The sequence below is a fragment of the Anser anser genome (assembly GCF_964211835.1).
Source record: "Anser anser genome assembly, chromosome: 1".
Classification (NCBI taxonomy): Eukaryota; Metazoa; Chordata; class Aves; order Anseriformes; family Anatidae; genus Anser; species Anser anser.
In genome coordinates, this window is record NC_139720.1 from 60,319,383 (window position 1) to 60,343,880 (window position 24,498).

At 37.3% G+C, this 24,498-nt stretch overlaps 1 protein-coding gene and 1 long non-coding RNA gene across 16 annotated transcripts in view; one reads left to right on the forward strand and one right to left on the reverse strand.

Moving 5' to 3' along the window:
- Positions 1 to 24,498, reverse strand: part of MYBPC1 (myosin binding protein C1) — an 81,747-nt gene that overhangs the window by 5,325 nt on the left and 51,924 nt on the right. For 14 of the 15 annotated variants that reach the window (XM_083830211.1, XM_083830212.1, XM_083830200.1 and 11 more), the window contains 14 exons: positions 23,964 to 24,126; positions 22,500 to 22,606; positions 21,117 to 21,250; positions 19,844 to 20,000; positions 18,917 to 19,021; positions 18,122 to 18,310; positions 16,660 to 16,794; positions 11,805 to 11,972; positions 11,234 to 11,322; positions 9,787 to 9,982; positions 8,859 to 8,998; positions 6,827 to 6,986; positions 5,185 to 5,321; positions 4,227 to 4,413 (listed from right to left, as the gene is read on the reverse strand). In XM_083830211.1, coding sequence (XP_083686337.1) covers positions 4,227 to 4,413; positions 5,185 to 5,321; positions 6,827 to 6,986; positions 8,859 to 8,998; positions 9,787 to 9,982; positions 11,234 to 11,322; positions 11,805 to 11,972; positions 16,660 to 16,794; positions 18,122 to 18,310; positions 18,917 to 19,021; positions 19,844 to 20,000; positions 21,117 to 21,250; positions 22,500 to 22,606; positions 23,964 to 24,126 — 2,067 coding nt within the window. Of the gene's footprint in view, positions 1 to 4,226; positions 4,414 to 5,184; positions 5,322 to 6,826; positions 6,987 to 8,858; positions 8,999 to 9,786; positions 9,983 to 11,233; positions 11,323 to 11,804; positions 11,973 to 13,102; positions 13,172 to 16,659; positions 16,795 to 18,121; positions 18,311 to 18,916; positions 19,022 to 19,843; positions 20,001 to 21,116; positions 21,251 to 22,499; positions 22,607 to 23,963; positions 24,127 to 24,498 lie in introns of all 15 variants that reach the window. The other variant, XM_083830207.1, reaches the window with a different exon arrangement.
- Positions 1 to 24,498, forward strand: part of LOC310897223 — a 33,846-nt gene that overhangs the window by 4,637 nt on the left and 4,711 nt on the right. The window contains exons 2-3 of the long non-coding RNA XR_014582139.1: positions 4,240 to 4,330; positions 23,711 to 23,805. This is a non-coding gene — a long non-coding RNA (uncharacterized lncRNA). The remainder of the gene's footprint in view (positions 1 to 4,239; positions 4,331 to 23,710; positions 23,806 to 24,498) is intronic.

Genomic DNA, 24,498 nt, shown 5'->3' on the forward strand with positions numbered 1-24,498 from the left:
TACAAAACTAGAAAATTTTAGCATATTGATAATACTCAGAATACCTATAGCTGCTCTGTTGGTCAAATACTATGCAAAATCCAAAATCCTAAACTGTTCTGTAAGTAATTCTTCCAGGATAATCCTAGAAGTGAGCATATATATATATATATATATATATATATACACACATATATATGCATGATAAACTTCAGATCTCCAACAACTCGGAAGTAGTTGGCTAGAGCTTCTTTTCTCCGTCATAAGGAAGATTTACTTACTGCAGTGTATACTGTTGCATGGTATAGAGATCCTTAGCATGACTTACTACACCAGGGTTTGTAGTAATACCACTGTAGTTCATACATTCACCAGACACGCAGCATTGCCTTGAGCCTGTTGATCCTACTGAGGCACCATTCCACTGTATCTCAACATTACGAATTAGTACCCTGATTGTTACTTGTTGGACTAAAGCTGAACCAGTTTAAAGCTATACATATAAATGTGCACACACACACTGCAATCCATTTCCACTGAGTCAGAATCCATAACACTGCGCGTCATTGTGATGTGCAGTCATCGGAAGAGCCCTCCTAAATGAACAAACAGTCTGGGAAACTTAAGAGAAGGAGAGTTCAACACAAAAATCAATAGAAGGTTGAAATAAGGTTCAATTATGTTTTTATGCTCCGGTCATTTAATATTCAGTTGTATTTGTCTGTATCATATAGCAAACCCTGAGCCTACTCTGGTTTGCCAAGCTACAGCTGCTGTCTGTGCTTAATCCTATTCCCTTTGAATTCATCAGTTGAACTGCCAGTCACGTTAAGAGCGTCAGCACTGAACACTTACAACAGATGTCCAGTGTCTAAACCCCACAAATTGCTAATCTGAGCAGTCTTCAAACAGGACACTTAAAACAGTGGCCAATTTTCCTGCCAGAATGCGGAGAGGAATCTCAGCGAGGGCAAGGAGTTGTTGGGAGAGAAACACAGACCAAGCAGGCATGGTGGGAAGTGGTACTACAGTAGGTGATAGTTGATATGAGACTGGGCTCCAAAACAGTTAACTAGGGAAGGTGGGATTTTGGGTTAATGAAGCAGCCTGTCACATAGCTAAGAAGAGAGAGACAACACATAGTCTGGGTGGGATGCTGAATAGCAGACTGCATTTTGGAGGACTTCCTTCAGACGTGATGTAAACCCAAAACACCATAGAATAAAATGTTCTGAGGAAGATGTCTGTAGCATAGTATTCTATTTTTCAGTTGATCTTTTCAAGAAAATATTACTTCTTTGAGAAAAAAAAAAGAAGATATTTATGAATGTAGAAATGTCTATGCTACAAACATATTGCAATCAATGGGTTTTGCTTAAAAGATAGGAAGGATCGACTAAATTTTGTCTACAGAAAGTATTTCTTACATCCTCATTCTCACTGTAGCAATCAATGTTGGTAGGTTCAACTACAACCTGGAGGTGCGGTGCCAGAGCAAGTGAGACTGTAGGATGTACTGCAACCAGCTGATAGGATGACTCCTGCAGCCCTTAGGACATGATATCATGCTCATGCATCTATCCAAGGTTTCCTTTGGGATAAATGATTGGAGGGATGCTTGAATTTAACTGAGGTGGTAGGGTATGTTGGCAATGTTAAGAACTGACTTAAAATCACAGAGCTGGAAGCAATCTTGAGATATCATTTAGTGCATACCATAACCCAAACAATAAATTTTACTGCAGTCATTCCTCTAAGCTGCTCTTAAAGGCTCATGGTACCTAAAGCTCTACAACCTCTACAGGAATTCTCACACTTCAGTACTCTGTGTTATCTACCCTAAATATTTGTTGCCATGTTGACCTGTATATATATATATATATATATATTATATATATATATATATTTAAATAAAATCTTTAATGCAACTGTTGTAGAAAGAATCAGCTGCAGATGGGAAAGTAGGCAGCCTGCAAACATCGTGGATCGTGTGCTCTCTGTTTCAGAACACTACTCAGAGAATGGCAAGTAGGAAAATTAGATGAATACTTGTCAGCAAAAATCCTCAAGGACATAATCTCAAATGTACCTAGTAACCACTTTAGTGAATAGAACATGTTTTTTGGTTTTGTTTTTCCCCCTAGATAAATTACTTTTAATTGACTGGAAAAGCATCTAACCATTTTCAGTGTATTTCACATACCAGTATGTAAATGTGCAATAGTAAGAAATTAAATTCCTATTAGTATTGGTGAAAGGCAAAATCACTCCATGCCTGGCTCTTAAGAACACTAACACAGAGCAACTTCTACTGATGGTGAACAAAATCTTGGAAACTTGCATATAAAGAGAGGCTGAGTGAAGACATTGGGTGTGTATCATGCTTCAAAAGCAGCAAACTGTATTTCAACCCGATTCAGTGAAAAAAAAAAAGTTTCAAGATGAACAGAAACAACTGTATTTCACAACAGCTGTAAAAGCAGTTACTGAAGAATAATATGTAATCAATGGAAAAATTTTTCAGTTCCTAAACTTGACAGATTAGCTTTTTTTCTCCTTGTCTTAAAAACATTTTACGGTATTCTGCACATCAAATGTAAAAAAGAAAAATAAATAAACAGAGGACAAATAAAAGGCTTCACACTTTTAAAATGTAAAATATGGTTGTACTACAAGCAAAGTGCTGAAAGATTAAAATGTTACAATTGAGTGTAAATGTGGGAAAGGATTTTAATGCTTGGGGACTTAGAATCATAGAATCACAGAATATCTGAGTTGGAAGGGACCCACAGGGATCATTGAGTCCAACTCCTGGGTCCCCAAAAGGACCACCCAAAAAAAAAAAAAATCAGATTGTGTATCTGACAGCATTATCCAAATACTAGAAAGCTTGATGGAATAGCAAAACTAACTTGGCTTTTGCCTTTCAGTATAAAAAAAAATAGATGAAGCAACCTTCTCAGGTGATGAGGTCTTCTGCTATGCTGTAAATAGAAAGTTTGCTTGTGATCATGGAAAAGATTCATACGTCCAAGATGTGTACAATACCTTTTAAAGACAACAACTTAAGAATAAGTTATGACAGTTAAGAAACATGATATTACACATACTTCCATTATCTTAGTTAAACGTTCAAATTAGTAGACCCAGCATTTATTGAAATGGCTTCTTGCTAGCAAATTTGAGCTGTGAGACAGGATACATCAGAAAATGGAAACTGAAATCTAAAATAAACACAATGCCGTGCATAAGGATGTTAAATAGTAAGGCTTTCTTTACAGGCAAGCATGATGACAGTAATAAAATTAGGCCAATATTCAGATAGCCTAAATTCTCTCTAAATTCCTGACTGAGACACTTTTTACTGGCTGGCTTTAGGCAGCTTTCCACTCATATAACCTCAAACTTCCATGAACCAAAAGCCTTTGGGGTTCCAACTAAATATGACCCCATCTTTTCCTAGGAAGTAGTTTTCTGAAAAATACAGCCTTAAGATTATTCATTAGTAGTCCAATCCAAATCTTATTGCCATTCATGGTATCCCAGACAATGCCAAATCGCCTGGAATTCATAAGAACATTTCTATTGACGAAAATAAAGATTTGTTCTCAGTGGTAAAGGTCTGACCTACTTTTTTCCCCTTCCCTGTGCTTGAAAATTCAGTTTTAAATGTTTTGTTCCTAAAGCAAATACAGCAATTATATCCACTAGCTTGTGTCCTTGAGAACAGTATTGTTTTTTTTGCTGCATGGCTTTGCTAACAAACTACGTTAAGAATTTTCCTTTGAAAACAAATGCTTTTGTTTAATACATCATTTTAAAGCAGACAAAACTGCCATTTCCTTTAGAAATCCGTATCCTATTCAAGATGATTTTTAATGTGTTTTCAAAGAGCTCTATGGCTGAGTCTTACTAGAGTTTATCAGGTAAGTGTCAGAGCTCTGAGAGTTATATTCTAACATTGTGTCACTTGTGAAAGAGTCCTTGCAAACACCAAATGTATGAATTGGGGTTGGGAAAAAAAAAAATAAATAAAAATAAAAGATGGTGCAGTATAAACACAACACAGCCCTCAAAAAGAAAACAAAACTACCAATGTAGTTTATTCTGTACTAACACCGAGTTATTATTTTCACCTGTGGAAAAAAAAATTGTTTAAACTCCCTTTTGCCTTGCATACTTGTTGCGTCTCCCATGAAGAGTTTGTTCAAACAAACAGTGCATTTGCAATGATTTAAAACTCTTACCTTTTACTTCCAGTTTGCAATCAACTTCTGCCTCTCCAAGTTCGTTGACTGCTCGGCAGCTGTAAGTGCCTCCATCATATGGACTGGGTTTGCGGATCTCCAAGGTACAGACACCTTGGTTGCTGAACATTCGGTACCTTGGGTCATTCATTATAATGACTTTGTTTTTCAGCCAGGTTATTTTGGGCTGTGGTAAAAACAAATGAAAACCCACATGCACAGATCTATAAAAGGAAATATTTTTACCATTGTTTGTCATGTTCTGTTAAAGCTGAATAATCCAGAAATGATGCAAAATAGATAAAACAGTCATAGAAAATAAATAATGGTTAACTCAAACAAACACGGGCTACATCATGCCTTTGTTTTAAAGCATGTGTTTTCAGCGCAGTTTCGATCATATCATTAAAGTCATAAATATAAGCCTGTTATCGATATAAGGGGTGCTGTGTAATAATAGCAAACACCTCAGCCATAGCTTTTGACTTCCAATTAGTCTAAGTCAATTAGGATGTTTTCAACTGCAGTTTACAGAAGGAACAGACAGAAACTGTGAAGAGTGGACGTAAATGCTCTAGAGTTCCCATTTTACTAGATCAATCAATCATATCAGAAAATAAATCTCAAAAAGGCAAAACTCAAAATAAACTGGGAGACAATGCATCTGAGAACCAATGTGGTATTCCCAGAGTATTTTTGCAATGCACTTACTTAAAGCATAATTAGCTTTTTATAGAATAATTATAGCTTTATTTTAGTAACAACCTTTACTATCATCAGTTCTGGTCCCTGTACAGCCCAGCCTTTTCCTGAAGTTTTGTCCTTTGCCTGGGTTAGTCCTTTTTTTTTTTTTTTGTATGCTTTAGAGCCCACACCACTCTTTAATTCAGCTTGGCTTGTGAGACAAATTAGGTTAACTTTCTCTGTGTTAACGGATATTGCTGTGAGCTTGCTGTACCTTGGGGTTGCCCCGAACACTGCAGTTCAAAGTAGCGTTGTAACCAGCTACAGCATACGTGTTAATGAGAGGCTGGGTAAACAGTGGTCGTTCACTGAAGTCAAAATCATCGTAAACTGGGTATTTGTAGACTTTACCTATGAAATGAAAACAATACATTTATAAAGATGAGTGTTGTAGTGTAGCTAAATACCCAAACATCTTAAAAAACTCAGAGAGTCTGCCTGTCCTGATGCCAGGAACCAGCCTGCCATAGTAATTGAACTCATATGGGAGGCTGGAAGGGGGCCTGGAAGTGACTATCCCCCTTGGTCATGCTGTAGGATTGAGGTCTGAGGGCTTGTCTGTCTCATTAGTAGGTGGTGTAAAAAATAATACACATATATTCAATTTCTTTGCCTGACTGACCTATGTATTACAGAACAGCATGGGTCCTGTCTGCTGCACTGCAGAATGCCTGCCTTGACACTGTGTGTCTCAGTGTGTTCACTCTGCTGCCAATTGCTTTTCACAGTTTGCTCTGATCTGACTGGCTCCATATCTGAAAATCCATCTGCTTCATGCAGTCCACTAACAATACAGATGCCGTCATGGATGCTGTTTCTATGCAAGAAAAGCCTGGAAGTAAAATCCAGTTTCCTACTGACACTTTATCCCTGCTCTGTAATGCAGATTAACATCAGTAAATAACCTTCGCCCATAAACTAAGCTGGCATTTAAACCAGCTGAACAGATTGACATCTATTCCTGTGCACAGCCAACACTAAACATCTTTTTTTCAACATGGAAGGTTTCTTACTGGCTTCAATGCAGCTTAAGCCTGATACTTACTCTCATGACAGGAGCAAGTAGGCAGAGATGAAAAGCAATTCCTATAGCCCTGCTTTTGTTTGTGATCCAGTTTCTAATAGAAAAGCAGTGTTTTTTGTTTGTTTGTTTGCTTTTCCTAATAGAAGTGGGTTCCAGTACCCCTGATCTCCCATCCTTCAGCCTGTCTGTGTGGGTGGTATGGGTTGTCTGTCCTCTGCATCATGGCAGTCATGTACTTGTTTCAGACAAACAGAACTGATCTGATTTGATTTTCTTCTGCTAAACCACCATTTGTGGAATTTCCCTTCCACAAAAGGGCAGTTAGATGATATATTTATTTATTTAACATTTAAATTGCCATTCCAAGCTGACAACTTCTGAAATGTCAGGACTTCTGACAGCAGAGATTCAGTTTTTCCAGCTCCACCTGCAAGAGATGTGAAGCAGGCAGTTAAGCTTAACTGTTGGATCCTGCCCCCTGAAATGGACTGGAGCATTTGCACAGTTGGAGCTGAGTCTCCACTGGGCGGCAGTGGCCCACTGCTGCTAACAGAGCTTTGCTCCTCTTCCAGCTCAGTGACTTAACTCTGCCAGTGGTGACACGAGTATGATGTCCAAGATCACAGAAAGTGACAGAGTATGGAAGAAATATCCCACTTGATTAAAAACAACAACAACAACAAACCTATTACCTATACGGACAAACAAAAAAGTCCTAATATGAAATGTACTAGCTGTTGCTTGTACCTGATCTACGGCCTTTACCTCTAGTATCTTTCCAGACTCTGAACACACCCCAACCCTTTTGATAAGGAAAGGCTAATTATCTAACCATCTTTTGCAATCAGAGCACTCTCTTTGGTCATTGTTGCATCCTCGCTGAGGCCACACATGTTTTCAGCGAAGATCCGGAAGTAGTACTCGTTTCCTATGACGAGCTCATTAATGGTGGCACTGGTGCGGTGGTAGTGCTCAATTACCGTGAACCATTCCTGAAACACACAAACACAGAGGCTAAGCTTCCCCGCAGCACACTATGCTTCTAACCCAGACACTGTTTGGAAGGGCCATCAAGCTGGTGGGAGTAAGATTTTCTTTTAAAGGAATGTCAATGAATACTAAGTTAGTGAAGCTAACAGTAATTAACTATTCCATCTGATGTGAGTGGTAATGAGAATATCAAAGAGTTAAACACTGTGCAGTGAAGGCCAAATGGACAGTGAATCCTGCTGAATGGTTATGTTCTGTTAGCTGGAAGGGTTCATTTTAGGAAATCTAATATTACAAATGTTGTCCTGTGCAAGCAGTGGCAAGCTCCTTCTTTCCTCTTCCATGCTGCTGACAGAGAAAATACTGCAGTGGACAAAAAAAACTGCAGACGGGGAATAGCCCTCCACAGCAACTTGTGCTCACATGAGGACAGCACACTGATCTACCCACTTTTCCACAAGCTGAGCATTCATGAGAAATATAATTTCATCCAGGTTCCTCTGGAGCAAAAGGCATATCTAAAGGCTCAGATGGAGAGATGAGTTTTAGCGCAGTCTTGCAGCAGTAGCAGGACATCTATCCTAATCTATCGTAGTACACAATACCTACGTAGCAACTGATATAAAAGAGGTTAATGCTAAAAATACATTTAACATAAAATGCAGTATGACCACAACAATGCTTTTGCTTTTCCTTACTCTACCCTGCAGAGTTTTCCTGCTTTTCTGAAAATCCACTTGTGCCAAGTTTCCTGTGCCACAGTTTGTGTTGATATTTGGTTGCCTTCATTTACTTCAGATTTCTCAGAAATCGATGGAACATCATCCCATGTAACTTGAGGTGTTTTCTGTACTCCTCTGAGGACCTATGGCTAAAGAGCTGTCTCTTGAGAAAATGGTTTTCTGTAGAAGGCCAGCTGTGCCAGAAATGCAAATTTCAGCACCAGAGAATATGGGCGAACTATGACCAGAATGACCCATGACACACTGGCCCCTAGACACTGCTGTTGTTGTTTTCTCCTTAACACAGTAACTTAAGGACAGGGGGCATCATTTTTCTAGTTACTGTACAGAGATTACCTCATCATACAATTTGAAGAGAAAGAAAAAAAAAAGAAGAATGGGAAGGGAAACAGAGAAACATGAGGAATTCATTGATCAGACCATGAAGCAGATCAACATAATGAATTTTTGGGGCGTGTGCAAAAGGGTTCCGTTAGACAATGCCCAAAATATCATCCTAAATTTCCCGTGTTTAAATTTGCAATAGGTGTTAAATGTAAGAATCCAAATACCTTCTTTTAAGGAAGCATAAAATTCATGTTAGTTTAATGAAAATAATAAAAATTAAAATAAATAATAAATAAAATAATAAAAATTAAAAATAATAAAATAATAAAAAATTAAAATAAAAATATTGCACTTTTTGTCTCTAAATCTCAAAGCAGTTTACAAATGACACTGTACCATTTTGCCACGGGTCGTAAGGAGTTGTAGTGACTAATACAATATGCCATTACAGGTTTGAAATCAGTAGCCCTACATTTTGATTCTACTAGCAACCTGCTGCCTTCAGAATTAATGATTCTAGGTTTTATTCTTGTACTGAGACAAAGGGGGGAAAAAAAGTAGAATTACTTCTCTCTAATCCACCTGACCTTTCCTGTTTAGTACACCTCTTTTACATTATCTGAAAACATCTCCGTTTCTAGGTTTTAGAGGTGAGATCCTTAGAACTTTTAGATATTTCTTGAAGATTTTCTGAACATCAACCAATGATTTGTCCCCCTACATTAATTAAACTTGTAAGGCTTTTTATTTTCAAAAAGAAGAGTTTCATAAGTACATCAGCCTTTTAAGCATCTTATTACTTACCATACTCTTCTTATCTGCTTTTTGAATAGTGTACCCAGTAATGGCAGCATTGCCATCATCTTTTGGTGGCTTCCATGATAAATTTACATTCTCTCCCCAGACATCTTCAATAGTTACAATTTCTGGTGGGCCGGGGCGATCTGTAATGAAAATATGGGAGATGACATTTTCCATTATATTTGTTTTCTCTCTCTGCTTCCTACACACCTTCCACTTTGTTGCTCTCTCTTTCCTACACACACCTTCCACTTTATTTTCTATCTCTCTTTCTTACGCATGCATATGCTAAACCCAATGTCCAAAGAATGATGAGGCTGCAAAATGAAACTTTCAACAGTTAACCCATGTCAGAATCACGAAAAACGTAACTGGACCACTTTGTGAGTATTGTTTATAATGCGCATATGCTCTTTAGTTGCAGAAGGACATGATATTTTGAAAAAGTGATTAGCAGTTGAAAAAGTGTTCTTAAAATGGGTAGTGTCAGACAATCATTATAAAGGCTTTGCTACCAGATTTGCCTATTATGTAAAGAAATAGGTTGGTAAAAATTAAAAGTAAATGTGTTCTCCTGTCTTTCTTTCCTGCCTACATATAGTTTCAACATTTAGGATTTCTTTCACGTTACACTTACTACAAACTTACTATGAATTTACTACCACTTCCCTTTATGGCTACCACTCAACAGGAAAAGGCTTGCATCCTGGATAAACAAAAACATGAAAAGCAAAACAGTGAAAAAAAAATAAAAAAGAGACTGTCATGTTCGAATGAGCAAACGAGCACCTGCCATTGTGTAGGGAGGTTTACTTAGAGACTGCAAATCTATAGACAAGTAATTGGATGTAGAGAATTGTTTTCCTACAGCCTTGGAATGGCTAGAGTCCGCTTTTCTGGCATGCATGCATTTCTGTTTCTGAAAACATACCAACAATTTGAATATCTATTGTAGCTTTGTCCACCAAGTTCTCTACTTCCACTTTCATGTCATATTCTCCAGAGTGGCTCCTTTCTGCCTTTCGGATGAAGATGATCGTGTCATTTTCAGTGTTGCGGATGTTGATTTGGTTCTTGTCTATTGGAGAACCATTTTTCTGCCATGATACTTTTGCCCTCGGTCTTCCCTATAAGAAGCCAGGAAACAATTTATGTATGCTTTTGGGAAAGAAAAGAGTGTAAGTCCTAAAGGGGAAATCAAAACTGTCCTGAAAGGAGCAGAGAAAATTCATTTTTAAATAATAGAGCATTTAAGATGCAATCTCATTAATTTACCTAAAATGCATCCTCCCCCCTCCCCAGGAGACCAAAAATATTCGCATATTCTGGCTAAACTGGACAATTACTTTTAACCTTTTTCTTTTCAAAACAAGTCAGAAAATGCACAACATAATATGTCGCCTTCTGGAAGGGCCTACATTCTCTATACTGCTGGTGAAAGAGGAGGGCACCTAAGTAGTGGACTAATGCTCCAGGGATCCTGAACTCTCTTCTTCCACTGCAAAAGCAGTTGGAATAGTTGTTAGGTAGACCAGCTTGAGATTTTTGGGGGGGGATTTGTGTACATTTTTGGCATGGTAGCACCCAGTTTATGTACTTAAATAGAAGTAAATTCCACCTGCTTTGCCACTGGATTTGTCTTCCAGAGGCAAACAATTTATAAATGCTGTCCAAAAGGGTACTCTTACCCCTTTTTGAATGCCTTGTCTTAGAGAATAGAATAACCATACAATATTCCTTTAACATCTCTGGAGCAGTGTATCTTGTACTGTATTGCTGATCAAGATTTTACTAGGCTTTTGACAGCCTGGTAGAAGCCAGTATCTGTGTGAAGAGAAGACATTCAACTGCAATTCTTTTATTCAGAAGAATAAGGACTCTGTGAATAGAGAGGCACTAACTGTTGGGAGATGTGCTATATCCTTGCAAATGGACATATTATTGGTGTGATCTCAATGACTTAAAAATTGCAGTTTCTATCAGAGACAATGAAATTCTGCCCGCTCTTCACCTCCCTCTTAAGAACACACAGTGATCAAATGCTACAGTCACACTCATGATACCATATCTAATTACTGCCAATGTAGTCATTTTGCATTGTGCTGGTGATTATCTCACATGCAGTGTCTACTAAGAGGATTTATAAGTGTTCTGTGGATGACAGATGATGAATCAGTCTGTCTAAGCTAGTTACCCAATTCAGTAATTGGCTTAACATCACTTTGAGACATCGAAACCAGCACCTGTGTAAATCTGTGCGTGTCCACATCTGTTTATATCTACTCACTGGCCTACCAAAAATGCATGGAAAGAAGTTAAAAAGCAGCAACATAAGAAAAATGAGTCTTGAGTAATTTCCTGTCAGTGAAAGTTCTTACCTGGAAAGGAATCACAAGATTCACAGTTTCTCCAACTCTTCGAGTATAGGTCTGTTTTAAGTGTCTTGGTAGGCGAATCTTCGGAGGTTCTGAAAGAAAAGAACAAAAGCTAATGTTTGACGTTTATCCTCTTTTCTAACTGATGCAGTACTGGTAGGCATCACTATAAACAGAACTGTGTGGTCTACAATTCCCAAAAGTGACCACTAAGTGTGGTATCTTAAATATCTTTTTTCCACAACATTACATTCAGTACACCGCTGTAACACCAAATTCTGTGGTGGCAGGAGTAGGTGGGATACTCAGTACTACTTTAAAAAGGAATATCAAATACAAACTCTGTAGAAAAAGGCTTGAAAGCCTGAACAATAAAGGCTCAGAAATGAAAGAAAGAAATAAAAAGAATTACAAATATTTTTAAAGACAGTTGCATGATTTCTAGCCACCGCAAAATGGCTTTGTAAGGCCACATCATCAGCTTCCAGCCACATGTAAGTATTAGCCTTAAAAAACAGAACTAAGTATGGAAGCAGAGTATATCTGTGAGTTGGAATAGGCAGGAGGATCTTACCTACAACTTCCTTGACTAAGATAGGCTGTGGGTGGTACCTAGGCTCACTTTCACCTGCAGCATTCACAGCTTTTACTCTCACGAGGATTTTTGAGCCAGTCGGCAGACCATTGATTGTAAACCTTGTTTTGTCTGTCAGTTCTGGGTTAGCCACGATCCATTCATCAGCTAGTTTAGGGAAAAGAGGAGGGGAGGACGAACCAAAAGAACAGGGAATTATAAATATATCCAGTGTACCGATGAGGAAAATTATAGAAAGATAATTGATTCATTATATACAGATGAATCCATCTTTTTTTTCTTCCAATTAAGCTAAAATGTAATACTGATCCACTTCAATCTTATATAGAAAAAGTTTCAAACTTTAATGTATTTCTGCCAGTTATATACTTTCATTTAGAGAAATAAATGTTTTCAGAATGTGTCTATCATTTAATTGTACCAGAGAGAAAACTGATTTGTGTTTAAATTTAACTGATAGAAAACAAGAGGGGCATAGAATATATTTCCAAAAGCACTCAGCATTGATTTAACAACTTTCTTGGAGAGAAATGGACTTTTCAGTTTGTTTCAATATCACAATTAAACCAGTACTGAGTACTCTTGAAAATACTACTGAGAGTGCAGGGATCAGAGAAGCACAGAATATTTACAAATTGCAATGATATGCCATCTCTCCTGGTGCCTTTATAAGAAGTCTGTATGAAAGTTATTCACATAATGAATAACGACATATTGATATAAATGACATATGACATAATGACAACATTCTTAGATTTTTATCCTAACCCTAAGCGGTCACACAATCACTCCATAAGATTACACAACAGTACAGTCTCTCAGAACAGTTTCAACAGAAATGATTCTTTTCCACCCTGTCCTGCAAACATAGGTTGCTGCACTGCTAACACCTTGACCTTTGGAGTCGGATTTACGCAGTAGCAAGTCATTTTCAATACCTTCCACATCCTATAAAGATAGTACTATAATACTGCCATAAAAGACAAGAGAACTATTATAAGATAAAGTGCCCAGCAGACTTAGCACACAACACTGCGGAACATTTTCATAAGTGTATGTCTTACTTTTAGGAATTAAGTTCTCCTTCAAGCTGCTTCTTTCAGGTTCTAGCAGAAGAGGATTGCAATCATTGACTGTTTCCTGAACACCTCCCCCTCCCCTTTATACATGTTCTGCAGCAAATTCTAAGAGTACATGTACTCTCAGAAAATTCTTTAATTTTATAAAGAGAATTTTCTTTTATTAAAGAAGTTTTAAATCCTTTGTTGGTACTGTACCTTCCAGGTTAAAAGGTGGCTCCACCAATTCCTCAGACAGATCTGTCGATATACCTTGTGAGAATCCATCTTTAAAATTAATCAGAGACACCCACTTTCACACAGATGGAGCATTTTGTCAGTGGTTAGCAATTCCTGTTAGTAAGTATGCAAAGATAGATGCTGGACTTTAAAGATTTAGAGAACCTGTACTTAGGGAGTCTGCAAGTAGAAAAGAGGTAGGAAGGGGGCATCTAGATCAAGAACAGTTATGCAGGATGCTCACAGGAAAAGTAAAGGATAAAGAAAGAGAAGGAGATGGAGTTGTTTTTTCTTTGGGCCTGATCACAGCCCTGGACAGATGAAAAATAGAGATGAAAGGAACACTTGGGAGAGAGAAATGAAACAAAATGATGATGGGAGAAAGTGTAGGTGGAGAAGAAAACGTGTCATAGAAGAGAGAAGAAATTCAGAGGATAATTTTGAGAAAGAGAGACAGAAAAAAGAAGTCTTGGGATAAAAAAAAGATTGGAAAGACAGAGAAAGAGAACACACTTAACTAAAGGAAACATAGAAAACTAAACAAGGCCAAAGTCATGAATAATGACAAATATGATGTAATCACTAAGGCTTTATTTCCTGGTCAAAGCTATCACTGCCCTGGATTTCCTGGAAGTATGGACTTGGCCATTTTCAGGACAGTAAAAATACTATTTTAGTGTCTGTACATGCTCCTGGATGGGTACACTGGCAAATATCTCAGCCAACAGAGACTCTCTGAAATGCCTATTTAATAGCTATGAAAACAGATGATTTACAGGTACAATAGCCCTTTAAATGCAGATAAACATAGTGTCCAAGGGAGAATTATGCTATCTTCGAAATATCACAGAAGAACCACTCAGCAGTGTATGTTACTGAGAACTGACTTCTCCAACATTAAAAAGATGTGGTCTACTCCACATTGCCAAAATAAGAGGTTCAAGGTGGATGTTGTAAACCAGCCCTGGAAAGGGAAGTTCTTTATTATCATTTTTATTATTATAACCTATGTTATTCATCCCTATGCAATGCTAGATACTCATGATGAGACTCCAGTTCGGTAATACACAGAGAGCTGCCAAACATGTTACCACAGTTAATGAAGTCCAAGAGCCCACCATGTTGATTAATTTATGAGATTCAGACTAAATGGAAATACCAATTTTCATGAAGCCAAACTGATGCTTATGGTACACGTATCTTCTAAATTATGATTACATGTACATATTGTCTTCCTATTTTCAGCTTGTGATTTCTCCTACTGATTGCTATGATAAGCAAAACTCCAAAAAGCCTTCTTTAAAGCTACATCAGTGAAGGAAGGACTGAAGAAGTCAAAGACAAATGAGTTTACAAACAAAGAACTAAAAGAAAAATACAGCAGAATGAATATAGACAGTTGTAAAGAGTATCTTGAAATTAAAAAGTTATTGAACAGTATAGAAGATATTAGTCCAAAGCAGAAAGGCACTGAAAGGACTGAGAAAAGGAGGCACTGAGATATCGCAAGAAGGAAAAAAGAATTGAACATAGAGAAAAGGATGTATGTTTCAATAATACAACTTTTCTTACTGTTATTTTCTACTAAGCTTGCTTCTTCGTAGCCATTTTCATAACATATATACATAAATGTCAATTGTGTATATATAGATATATAAGAATATATAGGAGGCATATATAGATATACACACACTCAAAAATCTATGTAAAATACATTGTACCCATTGTATTTTAACTGAGGTAGGTAACAGTGAAATGACAGTCTTGACTGCCATTTTGTTGCATTTCATATATTTTAAACCTATTTGAAAAATAAAATGTAAAGAATTTGTCCCATTCGTCAGGTATACAGTGATCTTCTAACAGTCCTTAAAAGGTAAATTTTGAAGATTCCTCTAAACACCCTAATTTGCATTAGCATGTATATATATCTTAGCCTTTCTTTTCGCCTTATTTGCCAATTAATGTATTGCAATGACAAGGGTCATATGACTGTAACATATTACAAACACTTTTAATTCTCCTCCACCATCCTACAAATGTTAAATGAAGCATAATATACAACATATACCAAAGGCCAGTTCCCTTTATACCTGTACACATCTTGCTTGTGCAAAGGAAACGTTATAGGACCGCTGCATCTTGATCTTAGATTGCATGCTTACTCTTTCTGAGCTGTTCCCGCAGCTCCCTCCCAATACACAAGGAAAACCCTTCCTACCATTCCAGCTGTGTCTGCCTTCAGGTAATCTTCTCCAAACCTCTGAGCTTCTTGCAGTCTGTTCCTGTTCCTTACAGATATTCATCTCAATACTACATGATGCTGAGTGGTCCTGAGAAAAGCCAGTGGTTCTTCACTCCCTTCCCACTCGCCTGAGTGAGAGCTGAGGGCACTCTGCTCCTGTGGTATCTGACCACTTTTGTGAACTATTGTTTTCCTGGATTGACTGAATCTGAAACACGTGACATTGTGAATGACAAGTTCTCTCCTCTACCTCTCGTCTCCAGGCTGTGGATTGTATTCATGAAATGCTTTCATTGAAACAGATGTCGTTATGAAAAAACACGTCCAGCTTGTCTCTTGATTTGCAACACAGTGAAGAGTAGCAGCTAGCAGAACTGAACATAACAGAGTCCCATTCATCCAATCATACAACATCGCTGGAGTCCCATTGTCTGGCATTTGCTCACACAGTCCTGCCTATTTGGTACTCGCTCATGAGTTGGTGGACTTTACGTTTTGAAAACAGACTTCATCTGATGACGACTCAGAATAAAATCTATTGAAAAATACTAAACTGCTGCTGCTTGGTCACCAAAGCCTCTGGTTGTAAAACATAGGTTATGTTTGCCTATTCCTTGCTATTTCACTCTTATAAATTTATTTTGTTTCTTACATCTTTATCATTCTCCTTCAGTTCTGTATAGCTTTAAGACTTAGATGAACATAATTAAAGATCTTGTATATAACTAGCCTGAAATGTTGGGGAAATTTAACATCCACACATGAACTTTGCCTGCCTAGATAACTTATACAGCCAGCTGTTGGGAAGGCTGTCCTTCCTCGGTATTGTAAACTGGCACTTGAAGTAATATGTCAAGATAGGGATTACCACACTGAGGAACTCCTGTCCCTAAAATCTGGCTCACCTGCATATTCTTTGGGTCATGCTTATACTCATTTATTATTTCCCATCCATCCATTCACCCATCCATCCACCCACCCACTCACTTTGTTGCTTCCACTTTTCATTCTTCTGGAAGACAAAAGGGATTACCATGGTACTTGCTACACTGCAACAGATTATATAGTTTTTGATTTGGAGTTCATATCAGATGTAAAATGGGTTGAACTACAACAGCAGGTGGGATCCGGAAGACAGCCTAAAGAGAAACCTAAACACAACCCTACTCCTGGAGGTTTCTGACTGATTAATCTCTGCCTTGAAGTGAGAGCAGTAGACACTTGTAGAGAAATCAATGGAGGTCTCACCTATTTTCACTATGAGTAACATACCACAGTCATTGTCACTTACTTCCTTCAAAGCAGTACTCTACAACATAGCCGTCTAAACCTGCTGCTCCAATGTGGTCTGGTGGCCTCCATTTCATCGTAACTGAGGTATCAGTTACTCCATCCACTGCCAGGAGAGTTGGTGGACTGGTAACAGCTGAAATAAGTTAGCAGTGAAGAGAAGGCAGAAAAATATATTACTATAAAAGTTCACATTTTTGGTGTTTTCCTCAAATTTAGCGTCATCAAGCTGTCAGGCAACAGGCTAAATCCTGCCTACCAGGCATTTCCAATCATCCTAGCACTTCTCTCCCAGTTAGGAGAAAAACAAGGAGAAGAAGATACCTCATTCTGTATCTGCTGGCACCCTAACCCAAAGAGCAGTGAAGGGTATTGTAGAGACATTTTGAGTAGCATATTACACAACAGCATGCTGTAGCAATAACAGCTGCCACCTTCTCGCTTCTGTGCATCATGGGGAGCTGTTGAGCGAGGTGGAAACCTTTGCTACCCTACAGAACAAGGCAATTTCTTTTATAAGGACTTGTGATTGTCACAATAGTTTGAAAAACAGTTTCTTTATATTAGAAGGCCACCAAATTAGTCGGTGGTTAAATGAGTGACAAGGCCCTCTGTTACATTAATATAAAGTAAAAATAATAATAGGACATGTAAAATGGTGTAAAATATAACCTAACCTAAGTGCATGTGAGCATAACCTTACCTTTACTAAAAGGTAAAATATAACCTAACCTAATCTAACCTTGCAAAAGGATATCAAAAATATTTGATTCCTTTCTGGAAAAAAAAAAAAAAAGCACAACACCATACTTCAGTTAATGGGGATCAGTGATGCATAGATTAATTCACATTAGAGACTATTCAAATCTATCTTAGAATATGATTCATTATAAGATATTTAGCAAATTCACTTATTTTTTATTTCCATAGATAGATTACATACCTGTTCTTTAAAAACAGAAATCTATAGACTCTTTTTGAATAAAATATGTAGTGATCTTCAGACTTCTGGTCACTTTTCTGGGTATTTTTGACCAAAAGTCATTGTCTGACTGAACTTAGAGCAGGAGAAACAGAACAACCAAGAGTATACTCCATAATTATCAATTCTCTAAATTGCCAGTAGTTTGATTTTATTGACTCAATACACAGAGACATGAAACTATGAATTTATAGCTATTATTATCCTTAAAAAACATTGACCATAGTATATTGGGCTCACCCATAGCATGTCACTGCTTTATCATAGTGCAGCATTTTCTGCCTATACCTATTTGTTTCTTGTTTATGAAAGACTATAAATCCTTCAGGGATAGACATAAAATTTATGTAGCATCTAGTAAAGACATCCCATGAGCAACACAAGCATAGAAAGAACTACAGTTGTATACTTAAATGACTTCAATAATGTATCAAAGATTATTGTCTAATGCATAGCCATTTTTCTATTCTTGTTTACGTACCTAAAGGAACAAAGGACTTTGAAGGCATACTTGGTTTGGAAATGCCTATTGCATTAACAGCAAATACACGGACCTCATAAGCAACACCTTCAATCATCTTCTTTGGCTCAAAAGTTGTTTCTTTACACAGTTCAAAATTCAGCCTCATCCACCTGGAGCTTTGTTTCTTTTTCCTTTCAATGAAATAACCTATTGACCAAACAAAATAGTATTAGAGAGGCCATTTTTGACTGGTCAATATCCCTTTTTCTGGATACAGCTCAATATCCTCTGCTAGCTTCAGAGTGGTTTGGGGATTATTGTTTAATTTTTCTCTTTGCAGATTATCTGATAGTCACCCATTTGGCCTTCATGGCCACATACAAAGTTTTTCCAAACTCTACTTACAACACTGCTGTATTTAGTTTAGAGTGCAAAGGGCCTGATTTTGCTGCTCTTTGACTTTCTTTTTGGTTCATCACATTAGAAGATATTTCAATTTGTTGAGTAAATTATTTCTGAAATCCCTGCTAACATTCAAACAGACTAATTTATCAAGTTTTGGTATTATAAGAGGTTGTCTTTTTAAGTAGGGGGATTGATAATTTGGCAACATACAAAATGAAAAATCTCAAAGCATTAAAAAAACAGATATGTGATAAAACTGAAGACTGAATATAACATTCTTGCAGTGAACTACTCAGAGGGCCACTCTCCAAGGTCTGAGCTGAGCTCTGATACTATGATGTCCAATAACTGCAGTGAGTTTCTTTTGTCTCTATTAGAGCATCACCAGCCAAAAAGAAAAGTATGTACCTAAGATAGGTGATCCACCATCATTTGCTGGAGGTTCCCAGGTCATAACACACCAGTCTTCACCGACCTCAGTCACATTTGGTGCCTGAGGAGGATCAGGCACATCTGTTGTAAAAAACAAAAACAAACTTTTCTTTGCACAGTTCTTGGATTCAGTAGAAGCAGTGCAGAGCCCTCAGGCCTGATATTTAAGGCACTTCTATGGGAGATACAGCTTTGTAAACTTTAGGGCTGAGAAACAAATTGAAACTAAATTTGCCCATCTTGAATAAATCCTCTGACCAACAGGCAAGAGCACAGTGATAACATCAGCAGAAGCCATTGACTTTATTTTTTAAGGAAGCAGTTGTTGCATTATTTTGTATGGATCCTGATTTGGCAGACGTGATTTAAGAGTTTCTAATATGGAGAGAGAAAGAGAAAGGAGGTCTTTGTAGATCCTTCATGGCTGGTGGTTAGGAAGGAATAAATGCCAAGTTCTTCAGTACAGTCAAGACACCTTAGCTGCACTTGAGGGCATGTGCCAAGGACCACAGTTACCAGGAGAATGAAGAATGTTAAAAGCAGCCTGAGACAACTGCAGAAGCTTGACCCCAGTAAAGTGAGGTGGCAGCAGGAGTAGTAATTAACTCCTACTTAAATCCCAGGCTGAGCTCATGTGTCCTTCATTAACTCTGTGCCTTAGTATCCTTGCACCTCATTTCCATATCTGAAAATGAGCAAAAACAGGAAAATGGAAGATTTCTGAGAATCTTCAACAGTTTGGTAGCTAGGGAGGACAGCATCTACAGGAGAGACCCTTCAGATACAGGAAGAAAAATTTGGCTATAGTTGTTGTGCAGAAAAGCAGGATCATTTCAGGGATCATTTATTGAAAAGGGCCATGATAAAAGACATCGCTCGTGTGCACTGTTCCACATGACTTACCAACCACTTTAATGTTGATTAGAGCTGTGTCCTCTCCAGCCTCATTCTTCAATGTTATTCTGAAAGGACCTGAATCTTCTCTCTCAGCTGTGTCAATGACCAGACAGCTGCTGTCTGGGTATGTTTCTGCCCGTATTCTTCCACTGTCTGTGATCCACTAGGAATCAAAGTAATTTGAGGGAAAAGTCATGGCTTCTGATTTGACATTCAAAATATTCAAAAATCAAAATCCAAGTGCAGTACAGGACGCTTCACATTTCATCAAAAAGTGTCCATGTGAAAAATCATATTAAAGCTCTGGTTTTCAGTCAGCAGATTATCACGAAAATGACAAAATAACCAAGGGATAAATAATTAACTTCAAAATACTGTGACTGTTTAGTACTCAGTTTGGCCATTACATCTCAAAGGAAAGGTCACTAGTCTCACTTACCCTGTGAGCAAGAACATGCTTATATCAACACTATCAGATGTTAATTTTTGAAAAGAGAATAGCGGATTTTCCCAAAAGTCAGATTGAAATGTAATTCATACAGTTTTAAAGCTCAGATGGATTGCAGTGGTCAGTAGTTTGTCTTCATTCATTTCAAATAATCAATGGAGTAATTTCTCATTTGGACAAGCCCACGGTGTTGATAATACCATTAATATTTAAAAAATACTAGTCAGATATTTGACCAGATAGGTCTGAAAAATCCAGCAAAAATAACGTTCCCACTTCCACATACCACAATGAAAATTTAAATGTGAAAAGTCTGGCTTTTTGATATATACAGTCAGGGATGGGTCCATGCAAAGTTTTCAATGAAGACATCAGATGCAAGACACCAATTGCCCAACCTACCATTTTATTCCAGATTTGACACTCCATCAGAATTTATCATTTATTTTCCAAAACTGAACTTTACTATGTCTTCCTGTCAAAACCTAACAGCCATTCTGGGCACTATGTACGCAATAATTAGCTGTCTGGCAGATTTTCACTAGATTTCTTCTGCATCTCATATGTCCCTCTCCTTTACAATTTATTTATAGAAAAACAACAAAAAAAGATTATTTTTCCTTCATAATTTCAGTTTTTCCTCAGAGATCCATAAGATTCTAAACACTATCATTTTTACCCTTCACTTTTGAGGGAGAATAGTTTTTGAGATAAAAAATATCCCCTTCTTATTCTCTGCTATCAAAATCATGTCTTCAGTAGACTAAAGGTTATTTTTTGAAGTAAAAGGCCCCTCATTAAGCTAAAGAAATATGTATAACGACAACATACCTTATCCCCTTTACTCCACATGACTTTTGGAGTTGGCTCACCAGTGATAGGGATTTCAAGTCGTAGTTTGCTTCCTGCCACTACTGTCACAGTGTTATTTTCCCCAAGACCATCAAGGTGGAGTTTAGGAGGATCTGAAAAATGAGAGATTGTACAAATTTTTCTTAAGCTGCCACTCTGAGAGTTCAGGGACCACAAGTCTTGGACACAGACAAACATGCTCTACAGTCTGTATTTTCCTGGCATTTTTAGTCAACTTTTTTTTTTTTTGAATAAATTTGTGGAAAAAAAATCAAAGAAAATAATTGATGAAAAATAAATAATAGAACCATAGGAAATTTGGAATAGTAGGACCATAAAAGAAAAATATTCTATCATCCCGAGGCAGAATTATGTATAGTAAAAAAATTTCTGACAGGTTTCCTTTAAGTGGCTCTCAAAAATTTCCACTTATGGCTTTCTACATCTGGTCATTGTAGGCTTTCTTCATCTGGAATTAGCATACTCCAGACATCACTGTTTTTACAGTCACAGTCTTAATCTAAATCCTTTTTCTGAAAATGAAATGGTTACTTTTATTGTACTCCATGGGTATGGAGAACAACTGATGAATATACTCTTACAAAATAAGATTTTATCTTTATTTTATTACAAGATTTTATCTGTGAGCATACTTCCTCCCCTCTTTCTTAACCCTTGCCAATTTTATTTCTATTACAAGTATCCCACATCTTTCAACTTCAATTACAGACCATATTTTCTAAAACTTTCATCATTTATATTGCTTTCCTTTAGACTTCAAATTCACTGGTTGAAATTAAAAGGCAGTGGGATATTGTCAGGGGAAGAGTCAATGCCTTGTTTTATTCTTTATTTTTATTCTTTTTGAAAGAATGGCCTCATTAACAAGCCTTCTTTTCTGCTGACTGAATAAATGATGGCCAGAAACATTTAATTCTATAGATATCATTTAACATATCTAGAGTATAAGTAAATATGTACCTACTCTACTATTTTACCAAACTAAACCATATTTTAAAATATTAACAAGACAATTCTTTGAAGACAACAACACTAAGTCTGAAAATGGATTATAACAGGTGTTTTACACAAACTCTTAATAGTGGTTTAAGTTCAGGAATTCAACATTAAGAAGCCTTCCCTGGGGGCTGCCCCGGGCTTGTAAAATATGACTGAATCCTGAGCACAGGCAGAGCACTCTCTGAATAGCTCACATGCACTTTGCCAAAATAGCAGCTCTGCTTTTTGAGGTAGACACCAGGTCAGAGGAAATGAGCTGATTGTAATCAGGGATATTTCACACTGCTTTTACTTTCCAAATGTCAGAAATATTATATATAACTCATTGTGCCAAGTACTTACCCACAACATGTACTTTGCATGGAATATTGATATTATAGGCATCTGGTACGAACATGTATTCACCCTCATCATCAACAGCAGCGCTCGCTATAATAAATCTGTGGATTCTGTAAAAAAATTGAAAAAGAAATCCATGTACATTATTTTTGAATACTCTTGAAGGCTATCAAGAAAAATCTGCAAAGAAAAAGGTTTAGGAGATCTGTAAAAAAGTGTAAAAATACTGACTGAAAATCGTTTGCTGGATGCTTAGCTGTACTTTAGGTGATTACATACTTTGTGAATTATAGAATATATTATTGAGGTCATCATCAAATAATGTAAACAGTTCTAACATTTTTTGTTTGAACACAGAAATAGAAGAATACAGGAGTGTAAGCTCTTTGACACTTGGTTTCTGTACTGCCGTCATTAGATTGTAATTTGGTTGTTTAAGAAGAAATCTTTTGGTGATCCCACTGTGAAAATGGTCTAACTTCTGTTAGACCATCTTCATGACAGAAGCCAATCTACTGTTTGTTTGGCAGAACAAAGAAACCTGTGAGAAAAGCATATGCTGCTCTTATTGCCCAACTGCATCTTCCAGCAGTACACTGATATTTTTGCTCTCCTATATTCTGCTCTAAGTTTTGTTCAAGGTAGGACTCACCTCTGTGCCCTTCCTGCTCCTCTTTCCCTCACCTCACCCTATAGGCTTATATTGGTTGTGGGGAGCACCTTCACCTTAAGTCAATCCAAGGAGTCATTGGACAGATGGCACTTGTCCCTTACTGGGACTCAGAATTAATGCAAACATTTCATAGCCTGTTTAGGAACATCTTCACAAGCCCAGTTCCCAGCTGTGTGAACTGCCTGCTGAGCTGAAGTCAATGGGATGCAGCTAAAGGTAAGACCTTTTAAAGGGTTGTAGCTAAAGATAGAACCTTTTTTTTTTTTCTTTTTTTTTTCCTTTTTTCTTTTAACTGAAAAACTTTCATTGAAAAAGGACAAATGATAAATGCAAAGGGCATTTGCATTTATTGCAAATAAATACAAAAGGACAAATTGTAAATGCAAAGTATGATATCTCCACATACTTTGCATTGGCAGAGATACAGAGTCTGAGCTGAAACAAAAACAAAATCAGAAAACCTGACATTTTTAAAGCTACATAATTTTAATACTATCTGACAATCATTTTGACCTTACTGCTTAATATCCCATACTAACAGAAACAGCATTGTCAAGAAAAAAGAACAGCTTGAAACTAGATGGATCAAGGATTTGATTATCGTCCTCCGCAGCCAAAAGACACAGGATAAAGAGGGTAAGGAGACATGGCTTTTAAGATCATAAGAATAAGTCCGTTTGAAGGACAGAGATCAGACGTGATTAACAGATAGTTTTCAGTGAAATAATACACATATTGGTACATCTTTACAATGTCGCTCTATCAAAGGTCAAGTCAATACTCAACATGCTTACCTTCCTTTGTGATAAAGCTTTACACGGTCACTAGCTTCAACCAGTTGTCCATTTTTGTACCATTTCCCTTGCACATTCTCAGATATCTCACATTTCAGGTGGATTTCCTGTCCAAGCCTCACAGTCTGGTCTTCTAGTGCAAGTGATATCTTCAATGGTCTCACTATGGAAAAGAGAAATAGAGATATTAATATTAATATCAAATAATAGCTTATGATTCTGTCACTGAGCTGCTACTAGCAATCACAAGTCTTCAAATCAGAAATATGTCTCTAATACTAAAACTCTGAACTCCATATACGAGCAATATGTACATGTAAGCCACTTAAGTATGTATCTTTTAATGTTTAATTTCCCCATTGTTTGATGCCTTAGAAAAGGTGATCCAAAATACCCATGCCCTGACTAGGGTAATCCCATGGATATATCCCATAGAAGCGTATTTGAATTCTTTCCCCTGTGGTGTTTAGGTGCTGGAGGAGGGTGTTTCTATCCCCTAAAGGCCAGTAAGAAACTTTCAAGATGTGAAAGACCT